Source organism: Sarcophilus harrisii, chromosome 1, assembly GCF_902635505.1.
Source record: "Sarcophilus harrisii chromosome 1, mSarHar1.11, whole genome shotgun sequence".
Lineage (NCBI taxonomy): Eukaryota > Metazoa > Chordata > Mammalia > Dasyuromorphia > Dasyuridae > Sarcophilus > Sarcophilus harrisii.
In genome coordinates, this window is record NC_045426.1 from 75,237,623 (window position 1) to 75,255,761 (window position 18,139).

An 18,139-nucleotide genomic window follows, 5' to 3' on the forward strand; every position below is an offset into this window, starting at 1 on the left:
GTGTTCCAAAATTTTCTCTTTCTCTTCTCCCTCTTTTCTCCTTAAGGACAAGGAAGCAATCCAATATGATTAGTTAAAGATATGCATTTCTTCTAGATGTATTTCTATATTCATCATTCATGTGCATTTTCTTTGTATGTATTCAAAGCCTTCTTTCTATAAAGCCATCGCCTGAGTTTTCATTATATCATTTCTCCTCCCACTATTTGCCTTTCTTCTCAGACTTCTTCCTCTTTGATTCTGAAACAGTGTGAATGAAGTGGACCCAGAGCAGGAGGAAGCAATGGCCTGATGTGTGTAATACTGGAGGCTGCTTGGTATCTGGAGAGGATTGCCATCTGGCAGCCAGGACCATAAGTCAAAAGTCAGTCTCAGTTATAGGGGCAGAACTAATCATTAAAAGTTACTAGAGGAGCTACTTTAAGCTAATTAAGACAGAGAATGGTTCAAATGTAAGAACTGGAGAGACTCTAACGGCATAGAGCTTTCCAAAAAAGAATAAAAAAAGGTTTTTGCAAGTTGCTTTGCTCCTGAAGACCAAGGGTAGAGAACTTGTAGAAGTCAAAGAGAAAAGGGTCTATCTTATCTGATGGGACATGACATTTTCAAATTTATAACTTAATCTTTATGATCTTTTTTTTCCTTTTTAATAAAGCTATCTAACCTAAATAAGTCTAATGAAAGACATCTGATTGTGATTTTATGTATTTACTTGGTTTGATTTAATTTATGGAATAAAAGAAACATTTCCAAAATGTAGCATAATAAAAAAGCTATATGTCTGTTATATACAAGTTGCTATTCATTTTACATATTATAATAAAGTTATTATATAAATATAAATAATATATTTTATATTATATAAGTATATAACACATGGTTTTATATTATTTATATTATTATATATTAATGTATTGTTTTATATAATTATATTTAATAATATATAATTTTATATTATATGAATTATGTTATTATATAATTTTCTTTCCCCCCTTTTTTCCTTCCCCTCACCCTAAAAATGACTACCATTAGACAAAAAATTTATGTATATGTTTATGCATACATACATACATATATGTAAAATTATTTTATACATACTTCTATTTATCAGTTCTTTCTCTGGATACATATAGTGTCTTTCTTCATATGCCCTTTATTATTTATATGGGTATTTATAATACTGAAAATGAATTATTTGCTCAAAGTCATTCTTAAAACATTATTACTGTTAATGTATATAAAGTTTTTTTCTTGGTTGTGCTTATTTCATTTTTATTATTTCATGAAAGCCTTTCCATTGTTTGGCTTTGAAATGCATTTTCTTTGACCATTGAAGTCATTCTTTCTTACAGCACAGCAGTATTCCATCACAATCATATACTATAACTTGTTCAGCTATTCCTGAATTGATGGGCATCTGTTTAATTCCCAGTTCTTTGCTAACACCAAGAGAGCTACTATAAACATTTTAGATCATATAGGTTCTTTTCCTTTTCCCCTAATTATCTTTGGAATAATGTAATTTTATTGAAACAAAGGGAATGGATAAAGGGGCATTCTTATAATTAGGCTAGAGATAGAGACTGGACCCATGATTTCATTGGTCTAGGAATTTCCCAGATGAGAAAATTCTTCTGCCCTGTTGGTTGACATCATTCCTTCAGCTTAAAGTTTCTGAGTTGCCTAGGATACTGAGAGGTTAATTGTTTTAACCCAGATTAACTTGGCCAGTATGTGTCATAGTTGGAATTTGAATTGGAATCTTCCTGGTTTTTAGGTTGTTTCTACATCCATTATAATATGCTGCTTCTGTTTTGATGATTACCCAACATAATTTTAAGTAATATGAAATATTATGTTGTTTTATGTTTTTTTTTCCTCAAGTAAAAAGGGATGGCAAGTGAGAGATTTCCCCACATCGTCAAGCTAAGTTATTTTGGATTTGTCAGTGTCTCACTCAGTCCTACAGAAGCACTATGCCAGTTTACTGATGGTGGCAAGTTTTATGAATTATTTACAGCATGATAGCTCATTTGATAAATGTTACTTTCACTGGGTGTCATATCCCTATTGACATGGTTCAGATGGAAGACTTCCAAACCAGATCAGAAGATCTGAATGGGGAGAGAATTGAGAGTTCATGTAGTCCAGCCTGGACTTTGAATGCTCTTTAAAATGTTTCTGACAAGTCATTTCCACTTGGAGATACTTAGTTAATCAATCAACAACCATTTATTATATATACTCTGCTCAATCCTAGTGATAAAAGAAAGATAAAGACAGCTAATGGGAGTGATTACCTGTAAATAATTAGATATAAACCATTCACAGAATTTTTGTGGTTTAGTCATTACAGTCATGTCTGACTTTTTGTGACCTCATTTGGGGTTTTCTTGGCCAAGTTATGCGGTGGTTTGCCATTTTCTTTTTCAGCACATTTTATAGAAGAACCAAAGTAGAGTTAAGCGACTTTCCCAGGATCTCATAGTGAGTCCTAATTTGAGCTCAGGAAAATAGTCTTGTTGACTTCAGGTCGGGTCCTTTTTCTCCTGAACCCCAAATACCTCATACACAGTATACATGGAAAGTAATTTTAGAGGGGAAGACACTAGGAGCAGGGGCCAAATCCAGTACCTCTTTTAACCATCTCTTTCATTTTGGGATAGTTCATTAGGAAGTTTCCCCACTCCCATTAAGTTGTTGAAATCTGAGGCTTTTTGAGATAGTATAGTATAGTATAGTATAGTATATATAGTGTAGTGTAGTAAAATAGAGTAGAGTAGAGTATGGTATGGAGGCTGAGGGCCTGAGTTTGAGTCTTGACTCTGTTATTTGCCCCATGTGGCCTTGGACAAATCATTTAATCTTCCCGAACTTTATTAGTTTCCTCCTCTATAAAATGAGTTGGTTGGACAAGATGATCTTCTAGCTCTGTTATGATCCCATGGATTCTACCTCCTGATTTTAGCCCTGTGTTTTGGGACCTTGCAGAACAAATCTCTCTTCCCTAGTACAGAGTTGTCATCTTCCCCCCCTATTCTCTGGGCTATTTCCCCCAGGTCTTCTCACCATCTTGGATACCTTCTTCTGGACAACATTGTCTTCTTGTAACAGCTCCCGAAGAAGGTCTGACCAGCTCAGAATAGAGCTCTCCCCCTTATCTCTCTTTCTGAGGCTCAGATCATGTGTATTACACTGTAAAAAAGTAGTGCTCTTGGCCACACACACTGAAAATGTAGCCACAACCGTGGCTCAGCAACTTGATGCTATTTTTTGCAAAGCTAATGAAAATCGAAGCCCAATTAAAACTGGCCAATGTAGGTCTCAGTGAATGATTTCTGGTTCTGTTGATAATTAGCTAATTAAAAGAGCTTCAATTCCAGGTTTTTGTCTTCTTTCTGCTTCAAGGTTTCTGCCAAGTTGTATTCTCTTTCCCCTTCTTTTTTGTCTGGAGTCTGATTTTCTGTTGAAAGCTGCTGCCCGGTGCATACCTGAAGTGCTGGATTTCCTGGGTGCCACACATATCTTAGCTTTCTTTGACTTGCTCTATAATCTTCCCTACTCTCCTCCTTGAGCTGTCAGAAAATTTCTGGATTCTCTCCTGGGAGTTCTAGGCTGTCAGAGTCATTAGCATTTTGGGCTCCATTATAGTAGATAGTCATCTGCTTGGAACTGTGTAACTGTGTAGCCTGGCTATTACTTTAGCTGGGGGGGGATGGCGGGGGTGTGGGGGTAGAGGAGAAATAAAGGCTCATTGAACTCTCAGATTATGCGCCATACACTAAATTGATGTGTTAATTTTTCAACAGAGAAATTCAAAAATTTCAAAAGTATTTGCATTAAAATAACCATACGCTGCTGTTAAAGTGAAGAAATTATTATTGACATCACTCTAATAGGAGAAATTGACCAGCTGTTCAAAGTTTGCCTCAAATTTCCGGGTTTTATAAGAAGATTAGAGAATTTAGGGATCATTTAGTTCCAGCCTCTCATTTTGTAGATGGGGGGAAAATGAGGATTAAATGATTTGCCCCAAATCACATAGAGAAGTAACGGCAGAGCTGAGACTCTTTGACTCCAACTATCCAGTGGATACTACCCTGCCTTTACATTGAACCTACTCTAAGCTTCTCTGTAGGTCATGCAATAAACATTTGTTAAGTACCTTCTTTGAGTTAAGCACTGGAGAGACAAAGAAAAGTAAAATATTCTGCCCTCTGGGATCTTTCAATCTAAAAAGGGACCTTTGGTTAAAAGTTGCTGTTACGGGGAGGGAAGTAAAATAGCTTGAGGGTACCTGGCTCTGCAGCTGGAGGAAGTGCTGGAGCCTGGTAGGAAATGAGGATCTGTCCCTCTTTGGAAGATCTCTCTTATGCCCATCCTCCAGACTTTCCAATCAGGAGGGAGACCCCCAAGGCAGAAGGGGTAGAGGAGGGAGAAGGAAGGAGGTATGGAGGATGTGTGAGTTTCAGAGTTGATGTCATTTTGCAGGAAGATGGGCTTCTGGCGACTGTAAGGAAGTCCAGGTGAGCAGCCAGGTGGGATTTTTGCATGGCATTTTTTTGTATTCCAAAGAGCCTGCTAATTCTAGGCTTTCAGTTCTGTATCAGATTGCTGAACATCTTAGTCTCTGGGCTGGGGAGTTCTGGGCCTGCCTTGTAGTATTCCTACATAATCATTCATCTATATTTCTGTGAATTGTCTCCCATTCCCTATATCCCTTAGTACCCCAGTCTAAATCTACATCCCTTACCACCCTTGTGTAAATCTTACCCCACCCTCCTCATATCCTTTAAGATAATTACCCTGACAAATTCCATTTAAAATGGTGTATTCCCAACTTGGCCTTCCTCTACTACTTATGGGTTGTATTACAAACTAATAAGGGTACTCTAAGTTCTTCTGGGGAAGAAGGGTACTATGCCCTCTACATCTTCAATCCTATTTTCTAGTTCAATGCATAAATGTGCATTTCTGCTCTACCCCCGTGGCAAAGTTCTGAGGGAGGACACTTTCTGACTCTCCAAAGGAGCAGTTTGGAAGATTAAGAAGGAGAAAAAATGATTTCCAAGGGAAGAACAATTACAAAACAACATAAAACTAAGTGAAGGTTCATGTTATATAAATAAGATTTATGAGAATATTGTGTGGAAAAGCCTGTTTTCAGATGGCATTATTAGTCAGGGAAGTTGTCTCAAAAGTGGGTGAGTGAAAGAATGTTGAACTAGATCTAAAGAACTTTGGAGATCAAGAAAGTTAGGGTGTAAGCTCAATTATATGAAATATAAAATTAATTTGTTTTGGATAATAGAAAAGTTGTGTTGAAGCAACTTTCCCTTTTCTAATTGCTTTATCAGGAGTTATTTCCCTCAGCATTAAGAAGACAGAATTATGGTTGATTTCATTGACATTTTTTTCGGGATGACAAAGTACATCATAATTGTTCCGACTTATTCTTTCAGATTGGTTTTGATAGGAGAGGGGGCATTTACCAAGAGGCACAGAAATAAGTGAGTAATAATGGGTTTTGTGCATGAGAGTATGTAGGAAGAGAAAATATTAATTTCTAGGAATATATTATGTAAATGAGAAATGTAAATAAGAAAAATCTAACTTTTTAGAAAATGTTTTTTAATTCTTAGGAAATTGTAATACTTGAACAAAGCAGAATGAATTTAAATTATAACAATTTTTGATGATAACCATTTCAATGTTGTTTTGGAACTATATTGTTGGGAACTGAATTACTATCTCATGTCACCAATTTTTTAGGGAACTGATAAGACTGGTCAAGTGGCTTTGATAAAACAAGAACACATTGAACCTTGCTAAAAATCTCCACTCAAATCTTTAACTGAATGTTCTTTGATGGTAATTTTTGCCATTTACCCCTCCGTATAGGCCCTGTTTAGACCGGAAGCTTGAAATAAGTAAAATATTCTCTGTAGATTTGTCATCTTCCCACAAAGGGAGGCACATATATAAATGGAAATTTAAAATATATAAATTTTATATAGATTTAAAATTTATAAATATAGCATATTATATTTATATTAATATAATATTTATCTCAGGTTAAATGGTGTATCTAAGTTACATAAACAGTAAATAGCAGAGGAAGAATTCAGTCCTAGGTCTTGTGACTCTAAATTTCTCACTTTTTTTTTTAAGCTGCAATACACTACCCCCTATTTTCACTGAATTTAAAATAGTAGCTAGCATTCTTATAATGCTTTTGGGCTTACAAAGAACTTTATCAGTATAATTCACTCACAACCACCTTGTGAAGAAAGTGCTACAATATTATCCTCATTTTACAGATGTGGAGCCTGAGACAAAGAGACTAAGTGATTAGTCCAGAATTTCACAGTGGTTAAGAATAAGGGGAAATTTGAACTAAGGACTTCTTGATTCCAAGTCCTGTCCTCTTTCAGCCATTAGCTGACCAAAGAATACATAATCAATGGAACTATTGAATAGCTATTTAAAAAGGAACTCAAGAATCATAGATCATTAGAAGTAAAATTGGAATGAGTCTTAGAGATCACGCTTTCCAATTTCTCCATTTTACAGATGAGGAAACTGACCAGAAGAGATGAAGTAACTTACTGAAGGTGACTCAAGTAGTAAATAGCAGAGCTAGATCCTCTGACTCCAAATTCAATGCTCTTTTCACTCCACTACTCTGACTTTCAATAAATTATTTTTTCTGTTCTTAACCCTTATCCCCAATTAACTTGAATGTCAGTAAAATCTTAAACTGGTTTTCTACATGATTAGGTTCTATTACCCCATTTTCAGATGAGCTGGTAAGTTATTGCATATGGACCTCATGAATAATCAAAGGATTATTCTCCAACTTGTGATTTCACTGGTAAAAGTATTCCATTCAACGACTCTTTTAGTAGACTTCTGTGAGATGTTTCAGCTGAGCATCATCACCTTGAAGATCAGCTGGCGATGAGCCCCCTAGAGCTTACCTGTGTTGGTCTTCAGACAACTGGTATTCAATCAGTGAGGGAGCCTGGACCTGAAGCATTTCCAGGTTGGTGGAAGGATCTTCCAGAGCTTTTGTTCTGCCACAGTGTGACTCTGGAAGAGGATTTTAAGTGAAAGAAGGAGAGGGTTACATTTTCTAAATTCAAGCCTGTCTAGATTGTTGCTTGACCCAGAGTGGTTTTTTTCACTGTATAATAAAGTATTAAGTTATTTTGTGCAAATCCCAGCTTGTTGGCGTAAGCATGTGTTAGGTTGGTTTTAGAGGTATATTGATTTCCCATTAGTCCATTTAGCTGAGAAAACTAATACCTTACATGGATATGTTTCTCCTCATTAGGAGGAATCAATGTTTTCCTTAGCTTCATAGAAACTAAAAAGTAGATTTTTTCTTGGATTCATATAACTTTTCAGTTAGGATTTGTCAGTTTGCCATTTATAACATGGAAGAGAACGTGTTTCTTCTCCATATGACATTCCTGTTCACATAGACTAATGGCATACTATAATTTGAGTTTGTTAGCAACAAAACTACTGTATTCTGTCTTGTGTTCTTGGTAAGCTGAGTCTCAGTAATTTAAGGGGGGCTTGTCAGAGATTTCAGAAATGAAACAGCATACTACATTCTTGTTGCTACAAGATAGCTTTGGAGTATGATAGGGAATATTAGCCAGGCTTATGATCTAAATATAGGTTTGGTTAAAAAAAGACTTTGACATAATTTAGGATAAAAAGAACTATGTAAATATAAGATAATATGAGAAAATAGCAACTTTTTAAGCTGTATATTATATATATGAGCTAGATAAACTTGTCTCATTTTCAAAGGCAACTTATGTGATTTATTTTTCTTGGCAAAATTTGACTAAAAGACACATGGAATTTACCCTCTTTCCCTTATCATTTTGATTTGTATATAACCATGTTTTTGAATGGGGAAAGGAGGGTTATAAATGACCATTTTTCTGCATTGTTTCCCTTCATTTATGCTCTTGGAGCCCATAAGTCTTTACAGTTGAAATTGATTCAATTAAGCTTTTAAGTATAAACCATATTTCAGGTGATATATTTGTTGGGTATACAAAAACAAAAGTGATTATTCATGTATATTTACTTTTATTAAAACTACACAGCTTTTATTATGTGTATTCAATAACCTGTTAAATTTTTAGGTATACTTTGAGTCTAAGATTACATTATTATGAAGATTCAGTTTATCAATAGAGAAAGCCAATTCCTTTATGCAATCTCCCATGCTTGTTCCATAGTATACAGTTCTTATCAATATTTACCCATGAATTTGTGGAGCATCAAATGAACCCAATGGACACATTCTTGCTGTGTTTAGGATCTAAGTGATACCAGTATACCAAATTACTCATCCGATCCATCTGTTCTTTTCTTTTTTTAGGCTATGATCAACTTTATTTTGAGTCAAATATATTCCATGACCATATATATCTATGTTTTATGTGAAATATCTTCCAGGATGCTGGCAGATCTGATAAATATCTAGATTCCTCTACAAAGCTCACTTGATGTCAGTTCTTGGTGAATGCATTCACTCCAGCATAATAAATATTAAGCCTATACTATATCAAGGTATGGTGTTAGGTGCTGGGGAAGTAGTCTACATCTTGAAGGAATAATGACTTCCAATGTGGAAGTGGATGTGCAGGCAAGTATAACTTGAGGTGGAGAATGAAGGTGCAAAGGAGAGAGAAAATTTAGAAATTTAGAAATATTTGACATAGGATAGACCCCCTCCAGCTAACAGCTTATTGGAATGAGGGAAGGTTTAATAAGTAAGTGAACTAACTTCTTTATCTGTGTTTTCCTAATCATTCTGCTTCATGATGTCAGAGTCATCCTTGATTCTTGCCTTTCTTTTACCCTTCAAATCTATCCAGACACTTGCTACATCCTCTAGATTTTATTCTGAAGCATTTTTCCCATCTTTGTCTCCTTCACACTCACATGATTGATTAACATCCAACTCTGGACCTGAATCAGCTCTTGCTTGGACCATGGTAATAATCTAGTCATTAGGCTCCTCTATTTCCAGCTTTTCCACTTAAACTTAGTTTTATCTGGTATGGAATTACCCTTTCTGATTTTGTCTTCTTAAGTACTATTAACATAGTGCCTAGTATGTAGTAAACACTTAACAAATGATGTATCATTCATTCATTCACTTATAAGTGATCACTTCTTCACATAATATATTAGATATCCTGCCCAGATTTCCTTCTTTGTCTTACTCAAGTTTGTTTATTTTTTTTAAAACTATTTCTCAAAGGACCAGAACTGTTTGGTTACTCTTAGCCATTCCTTTTTATTTATTTCATTATATTCTGTTTTATTCCCAAGAGCTATTTATAAACTTAAACAACAAATTGAAAGTTAGGAATTTATCTTTTTTTCATGTAATCCTGTATTATTGTTTTTTAAAGCTCTGTGATATCATGTATTTCCTATAACTAATTTTCTCTACATTTTTTCCATTTGGATATGAGAAACTGGGACTGTTTTGAAATTATCCATAGATGTATCTTCATTTTTAGCCATCTAGTGATGGAGATGTTTTGTTTTAGTCAAAGATTTGGTTTGTGGAGGTATAGACTATAGTTTCTCTGTAGTTTATGGGTTTGGAGAGTTGCCTCAGATATGGAAAAGTTAAATGATTTGCCCAGGGTCACATAATATATACTGTGTGGCAGAGGACAGGACTGGAATCCAAATCTTCCCAATTGACATTCTGTTACATTAATCTAAAGTCAATCCAAAGTACATGAGTGGCAAATTTATATTGCCAAGAGAGTCTAGTTCCTGATGTTATCTAGCTAGATAATCTGTTTTTTTTTTCCTGGGATCTCCGTATTTCATATGAAATTTCTTTTACAGTAATTGGTGGAAGGGATTAAATATGCTTATATATTGTAGTCTGAGAAAAATTCAGTCTCTTCTGTTCCTTTGAGAACTTTTCCACAGATAGATATCTTTTATTCAATATCTTTACTAATCACTTTTCTTTAATTCCTCTGAAACTATTTCCAGTGATAATCATTTTGGAAAGGAAATTGATGAACCAGTTTCTCCATATTTAATTGCTTTACAAAGTTATTCCAACTTGGCCATGTAAAAAAATTGGTGAGTTCATCACATATATTCAGTTTTTCCTTTTTTCTTGTTTTCATTAAGAACAGTCAGACCAAGGAAAGTAAGATTGAAATTTCAACTTCGTTAAACAGAGGATTATATATATACATATATAATATATAGTGACTTTTGGGAATCCATAACTACCAAGAGCAGAAATAAAAGTGATAGTTGAATATTACCCATGAAATACAGTTTCCACTGCCATAGCATATATTCTTAGAATAGCATGTCCCTTTAGGTATATTTACCTTTAAATTGAAACTGGATGCAAAAAATGATTGATATACTTATTCAAGATGGGGCTCTTTGAGGTATTCAGAAATGGAGTTTGTTATTCCCTTTAGTTGTTCCTGGAGTCTAGTAAAACATTTCTTAATGGTTTTTCATATCAAGGGCCAGAAATCAGGAATTAGCAGGTTCTCTCCCATCTCCCATTCCTCTGCAGGAATGCTTTTCTCTATTTGGAACAAAGTTTTCAATTTGTCCACAGTGACTGCTTCCACTGTAGGCCTGTGCAGAGGTATGATCTGCCATCTGTGTACTGTGTAGCCTTTTAGTGTTCTTGGTAAGTTATTGTTCCAGGTGATTTAGCACCTATATTGATATCGATAGAGATAGATAGATTCTTTAAATTTTAGTGATACATCTAATGACAGTAGTAAATTGGAAACGGGGAAAAATTATTTCTGTTATATAATTGCACTTTGTAATGGAAGTTCTCTTTCAGGTTTCATATTATCAGAGGTAAAGGGTTGTTGATTTATTCATTAATCTTGTCATTGCCTTATGTAATTTTCACCTGTTAAAGTAGTTGTTCCTCATTTCAGGTTATGGAATTTTGTAGGAAGTATAATATATTATAATTAATAGACGATTTTGGAAATAGCCTAACTTGACAAGGGAACTGATATGTGGTGTTCAGACCTTTAGCTGCCAAGATGAAGTACTGAAAGCAGGGCTGATGAGCCCAATATTGATTAAATCAGCTGGATTCTGTCACACAGAGTCAGTTCCAGAAAATCCTGTCATTGAAAAACCACAGGCAGAAATGGATTCTGTGACTGAGAAAGAATCAGTTCATAATCATATGTACCTGTTTGTTAGTAAGATATCCAGGCTCTAACATACAGTGCTAAATGAGGATTTTTAGTTGTTCATCATAAGTCTCACCCCTCCCTCCTTTTAATATCTAATTTCAGTTTTCAAATTCCCAATTTGTTATTGTTGAGAAGTTTTAGTAGTGTCTAGGTCTTCATAACCCCTTTTGGATTTTCTTAACAAAAATACAGGAGTGGTCTGCCAATTTTCTTTTCCAGCTCATTATACAGATGAGGAAACTGAGGCAAACTGGGTTAAGTGACTTGCTCAGGATCAAACAACTACTATCTGCAGCAAGATTTGAACTTTTGTACACCTCTTATTTTCCCATATTTATGGGTTTTAAAAGAAGGTGTCTTTTTCATAGGGCCTATGTTGTGTTGAGTTTATTGGGTTTCTCTGAATAGAATGAAATATTAAATATATAATAAAAACATTGGCTATGTGATAACCATTAATTATTATTTTAAGAAATTCTATAGGTAATTGTTGAACATCATTTTTAACCATATATGAGGAAGTTTGATATAATGGTTAGAGTAAGCCTTGGAGTCAGGAAGATATGGATTCAAATGCTGCCTCTGAAACATTACAGTCTGTCTAACCATGACCTGGGTTACTTAACTACTTCTCAATGCCTCAGAAAATCCTATAATTAATTGCTTCCAATAGATGAAGACATATGAATCATATTCTGTTCTATATCATCTTCCCTAATCTTAAGTTTATTATTACACTTATTATTAATTGAAGTGTATTAACTAATACACTTTATAAACAAATTTGTACTCAGTAACAGTGCATGTTTTTGTATTTATCCAGATATTTCTAATTCTTCCTTTGTGGCAGCTCCTTATGTCCTCAGAGAGGAGAGAAATCAGTACGGGTCAGAGAACTAGAGAAGGTTCAAGGGAGGTGATTGATTGGCTATGAAAGGTAAATAGATAGGAATGAGTCAGAGATTTCTGGTCAGAGTGAATGTTGTGCCATCAGTAATTGGTTTTGGGATGTGTTAAGTATGGAATTAAGGAGGGGAGGGAAAGAAAGTAAAAATAAAAATATCTAGAAAAGTGAAAATAGAAATATCAAGGAACCTATTGGAGACATAAGACTGGCACTTGGGTGAGAGATCAAGACTGAAGAGTTAAACAAACATGGTATATAACAACTTAGGGGTGAGAGGTAAACTAAGAACAGAGGAGCTATTTTTGAGGACGAAAGTAGTAAAAGTGGAGCTTGGTGGGAGAGCCATGAAGCCTTTCCAGAAGACCAGCCTTTTCGCCTCTGTGTCAGTCAATAGTTGTATAAGCATCCACAAAACTTAGGATCATTCTTGGGAAATAACACACAACCAAGATGCCTAAAACAAGGAAATGAACTAAATAATTCCTTCCCTGTGACCAACAGTGTTTTAGGCAGCCAAGTAGCATAGCAGCTAAAATACTGGATTAGGAAATTCTGAGTTAGAATTCTGGCCCAGATACTTAGCTGTGTGACCCTTTTAATTTTAGACAATTGGGTGATAAAGTAGATAAAATACCTGAATTCAAATCTAGCCTCAGACCCTTCCTACCTGTGTGATCCCCATCTATAAAATGAGGATAATAATAGTACCTATCTTCCAAAGTTGTTGAGAGAATTAGATAAATAATAATTGCAAAGTAATTAACTCATTATCTAGCATGTCCATAGATGCTTATTCCTTTCCTTCTTTCCTTGACCAACTTCTATCAAATTCAGTTTTCTTATCTGTAAAATAGGGATAATAGTAGTATGTGCCACTTGGAGCTGTGAGGAGCAGAAGAGCTAATTAAGTATCTTGCAAATCTTAATTATAATTAATTATTAATAATGTTGTATAGTCTTGGCTGTCTGTATCAGGTTTTCTAATTATTGGTCATAGTTTCTCTCTATATATTTAATTTTCTGCTGTTCTCTGTCGATTTCCTTTTGCTTGAGGATCCTGACTGTTGTTTGTATATTTAAATTAGAGATTAATGAAATTAAATGCAGTTTTTTCCTCACTTAAATTAATAGAGCTTCCATTAAAAAGTTGTGTGGATCAGAGTGAAAACAGAACAGAGTTGAGGGAAATAAATTCTTGTGATTCTGTCAATGCCTTATGTGACTCAGACTACCCCTTGCCCAGGTGGGTAACAATGAAGCTGGAATAAGTAAAGGGGTTTTTGACTCCCCCTGCCCCTGAGACACACACACACACACACACACACACACACACACACACACAGCCCTTTCTCAAGAGAAATGAAAACGTGGAAGGGGGAAAATGGAGTATCATATATAAGGAACAGCAAGATCAGTTTGGCCCTTGGTCGTGGATTATAAATCTGTCTTCAGAGGACCAGTGTAATTTGTCTTGTACCTGCCCTGCTGCTGTCCTTGGTCTTTGGGGAATGAATGTCGATTATGAAGGATGAGGGGAAAGAAATGATGAGCAATGAAAGCTGCAGAAAGAATAACAGAAGATTATGATGGCAGTAGAAAGACAACCGGGAAAGTATCATGTCGTGGAAGGGAAAAAGGAACTTGCAGGACAGTGTGCCCACAGGGGTGGATACTGCACAGAGGTCAAGGAAGACGAGAATTGAGAAGAAACTATTGGATTTGGTGATTAGCAGGTCACTGACCTTCTGAGGAAACAACTGCAAGAGAATGGGAGCTGTAGAAGTCAGATTGCAAGAATTTAACCAGTAAGTAGGTGATGAGAGAAGAGGAGACGGTGAGAATAGATTCTTTTCGGAAGTTTGGTGTTGAAAAGATTTAGTGTCTATGAAAAAATACATCAAGACGAATGCACCCTTGGGATTTAATGGAGAAATGATGATGATAGATGTGGGGTTAATGAGCTTGGAAGGGGGAGGGGTACAGAGCATCTTAATCTAAAGTTCAAGATGTACAGAATTTCTAGCACATAATGATAAGCAAAAGTAAAGACACTTCCTAACTGAAGTACTTCAGAAACTGTGATTTTCTTTTCTAAATATTTTTATTTTCTAGGTATAACCTTGTCATTGAAATGCATTTAAATGATCTCAGTAGCAGCTTTATATGATGGAGTCAGTGTTGCATCTAGTCCTGGTTAGGTTAATATTATACATGTTGATTTTCATCAGAGAATTAAGCGGAAAAGGCTTTCTATTTTAGAGGACAATGAGAACCTTGTTTTGACCCCACTACCTGAACAGATTCTGATCTCATCCCTGTGAGGACTTTTTTTTGGGTGGGGGTGGGGGTGGGGAGGAGGAGGTTGAACTCTGATTTGATTTTTTAAATGAATTCCATTATATTTTAATACCTTAAAGCAGAAGTTCTTAACCTAGTGTCTGTGGGCTTAAAAATATATAGATATAGATATAGATAGATAACTTTTTTTCATCAAAATACCAGCAAAAGCTGGTGTTTTTAAATGATATTTTTTAAATTGTCAAGCATTTATTTTTTTTTTTTTCTCTTTCAACTCCATCCTTCACTCTGGGGGACAAAACAAGACAAAATCTCTTATAATAAAAATGCACTCAAGCAAGCAAATTCCCACATGGGCAATATACAAAAATGTGTCTCACCATATCTCCTCTGAAGTCACAGTTGATTATTTACATTGATCAGAATTCTTCTGCCTTTCAAAATTGTTCTTTAAAATGTTGAAATGTTTTGTAATTCAGTTAGACAATTCTTGGTTTTCTTTATAACATCATGTACTGGGGAGTATATAAGTTTCATCAGAGAGATCCATGACTCACACAAATGTTAAAAACTCATGCTTTAAAGCTAAGTTACCACTATGAGAAATGATGAGAAAACTTTGAGAGAGACCTTGTAGTCTGAGAAACAATTCATTTTAAAATATTCATGAAAGTAGGTATTGGAAAACTCAGGGTAATAAATAAATTAGCCTTTTTAGTTTGCACTCGGGCATTTATGATATTTGGAATAGTATATGGAAAACCTTGGACGGAGAGTCTCCATTTGCTGTTAGACCCTGTATGAAAACTTTTTGCTAGCAGATTGTCTTGTTCCTTCAGACTTTTGTTTAAGTGATGCTGGTACATCTGGAATGCTGTATGCATTCCTCAGAGTTGGAGCCTTTGGGGATTCAAAGTTGTGCATTTGTATCTTATAATCTGAATGATTTGTTACTCTGAAGTCAGCCTGTGAGGTACTTCTAAAGTCCTTACTGAATGAAGTATGATTTCATGCCTTAGAATTTCTTATGTTCACTTACTGGACTAAGTTAAATAGATAGGCTTGTCTCTGTGTTCCTAGACTTTTGGCACATAGCTTATTTTTATGACTTTTTTGTATATAACTCTCTTGGGGGATCCCAATAAAAAATAAACTTCTCTTTTTGGGGCTACATACAACCCATGGACATTATTACCAGGGTAGTTTGATTTCCTGCCTAATGGTGGCTCTTCCAGTTATGTGGCAGATTTCAGAATCAGGCATAATAGAAGCTAAAATAATTTTATGGTTGGCTAGTCTTTATGCTTCATCACATGCATCAGAGTGCCCTAGGGGTACAGGAAGAATTCCAGAGTTCACTAATACACAATGAATATCATTGACCAAATGGATAAATAAGTCAATGTGGATTTTTACCTTCCTTCTATCCATCAGGTATAGCTTTTATTCAAAATAGGTTCCAAACCATATATATTTATGATCTGTATAGGATAGAGATACCCCCTCCTATTACCCCCCTCCCATTTCTACAGCAAGATCCTTTTGATCAGTTAACCATTTAACACAGTTACTTCTGGGATGTGCACTCACTAGATGAAAAATAAATATTTTTCCTGGTTGATCTTACTCTATGATCAACAACATAAATAATCCCTTTTAAAATGAGAAGGCACACAAGGTCCTAAGTATGAAGGAACTTAGAAAAATCAATTTAAAATTCAGGATGCAAGGAAAACTTGAAGGACTTGACTGGGTTACAACATTGATTGATCTTGTATATGTAGGAGATGGTGAAATTCTTTCTGTCATCCTTCAGACTTGAAGTCTTTGAATGCCCAGTTGTTTCCTATAGAGAAAAAAAAAAGCAACTAGTGGTCAGCCAGTGACTATGGAGATCCTATTGTGGCAGAGGGAGAATGCTTTTAGTTCCTTATTATGGGACAGCTGCATCCTCCTGGGGAGAAGTCCTGTGAAATCTGCATTGGTTCCAGCTTTAAATCGGCATTGTTTGGACCTTCAAGCCAACACATGACCTGCTCAATTTAGACAATTGGCCCAAGTTGAAGGTTTTGCCTGTAGGAATTTAGACATGTATTTATTTTGACAGTTGATTCTTATGTTGTCCGGAAATGGAAGGAGAAATAAACCAAATGCACGACTTCATTGGAGCTAAGAGCATGGAGTTGTACTGCTTTTCTGCTGGTACTTTGAAACATTTCTTTCTTTTTGAGCGGGTGTCCAGAAATGTCTGAGTATATCCTGATACTTGTTAGTGTTCTGGGGTAATCGAATCTTTCCTTGCATGCTTGGATTTGGCTTCCAAAGTAAGGAGCACTTTAAGAAAATCAATCTCTTTGTAGCTTATCTCCAGGGGGGAAAAAAAAAAACAACTTTCACCTGAGTCATCATAACCTCACTCTGTCTAACAGTTGGTAACTACTATCAAATTTTAACTTGGTATGCCCTCATGCTTGCTGCCCACCAACTTTCTTTTGCAATTTTGGATTACATCATAAATGAATAATCTCTTTAGTTATCAGGGAAAGTTCCAGCTCTGCCCTCCAAAGTGCCTAACTGTCCTGTAATAGGAACTTTTTCAAGGATTGGGAGGACTTGTTGGATAAAATAAGCATTGCTTGTCAAGCAACTCAGCATTTGTCTTTGTTTTTTTCCTAGTGTGCAAGTATTCCTGCCACAAGAAATGTGAAACAAAGGTAAGTACTGTATTTCTCTGTTTCAGTGGTATATTATGGGTTAGATTTTGTTGCATGAAATGTATAGAATTAAACTTAGTTAAAAAGAATGCTTCTTTGAAAAATAACTACTATGAGAATATTATATATGTGTATATATATATATATATTAAACTTACATTTTACTTAAATATTTGTTTTCTCTCCTCACCTTCCCAACCCAAAATTTTTCTTTAAAAAAAAAGAAAGAAAAACAAAACCTTTGTAACAAAATAGACATACCATAGATATTCCATTATTTTGGTTCTATTCAAAAATGTGTGTCTCCTTTTGTTTCCTGAATTCATTACCTCTCTCTCTCAGGAGATGAGGAGCAGCTTTCATTATCAGTCTTCTAGAATCATGATACATTATCACATTGATTAAAGTTCTTAACCCTTTTGAAGATGTTTGCCTTTACAGTGCTTTTGTTTATTGAATAATTTGTTCTCCTGGTTCTCACTTTACTCTATCATATTATGTAACCTGTTTGTTTATAGCAAGGAATACTATCTCTTTTATTTATTTACATTAAACTACAGCAGCTATACAACTTCCATATTACTTGGACGTTTTAAATTCTGGCTTGGGAAAAGGATTGTTGGCTAGTTGTGGTGGTGATGATATCAGTAGAAATAGTAGTTGTTAATTATATTTATATATCACCTTAAAGTTTACACTGTCTATGGAATGACTTGAACCAATTGGCTCTGCACTCCTAGAATTGTCTTCTGTGGTTTGAATATTGCTTGCCTTTCTATAACAATTCTTTCTTCCAGTGTTGGCTTCTGCTGTCAAGTTGTAACTCCTTCTTAGTAGTTGGGAAGGGCTACTGATTAACACATTTTCTATTAAGGTAATGGATGAGAAAACTTGGTATTTTATTGGAGGGATGTAGATTAATTTTAAACAAAAATGAAATTCTGGTATTTGAATCACTCTCTGAA

General features: G+C 35.1%; 1 protein-coding gene across 7 annotated transcripts in view; it reads left to right on the plus strand.

Annotated features, from left to right (window-relative positions):
* The window catches only part of TNS3 (tensin 3), a 378,141-nt gene that overhangs the window by 91,696 nt on the left and 268,306 nt on the right, over window positions 1-18,139 (plus strand). For 6 of the 7 annotated variants that reach the window (XM_031957264.1, XM_031957267.1, XM_031957260.1 and 3 more), the window contains exon 3: window positions 17,137-17,174. Coding sequence is in view for 4 of the 7 variants with exons in the window: in XM_031957260.1 (XP_031813120.1) it covers window positions 17,137-17,174 (38 nt within the window). In the remaining 3 variants the exon portion in view is untranslated. Of the gene's footprint in view, window positions 1-16,426; window positions 16,663-17,136; window positions 17,175-18,139 lie in introns of those variants that run through there. The other variant, XM_031957262.1, reaches the window with a different exon arrangement.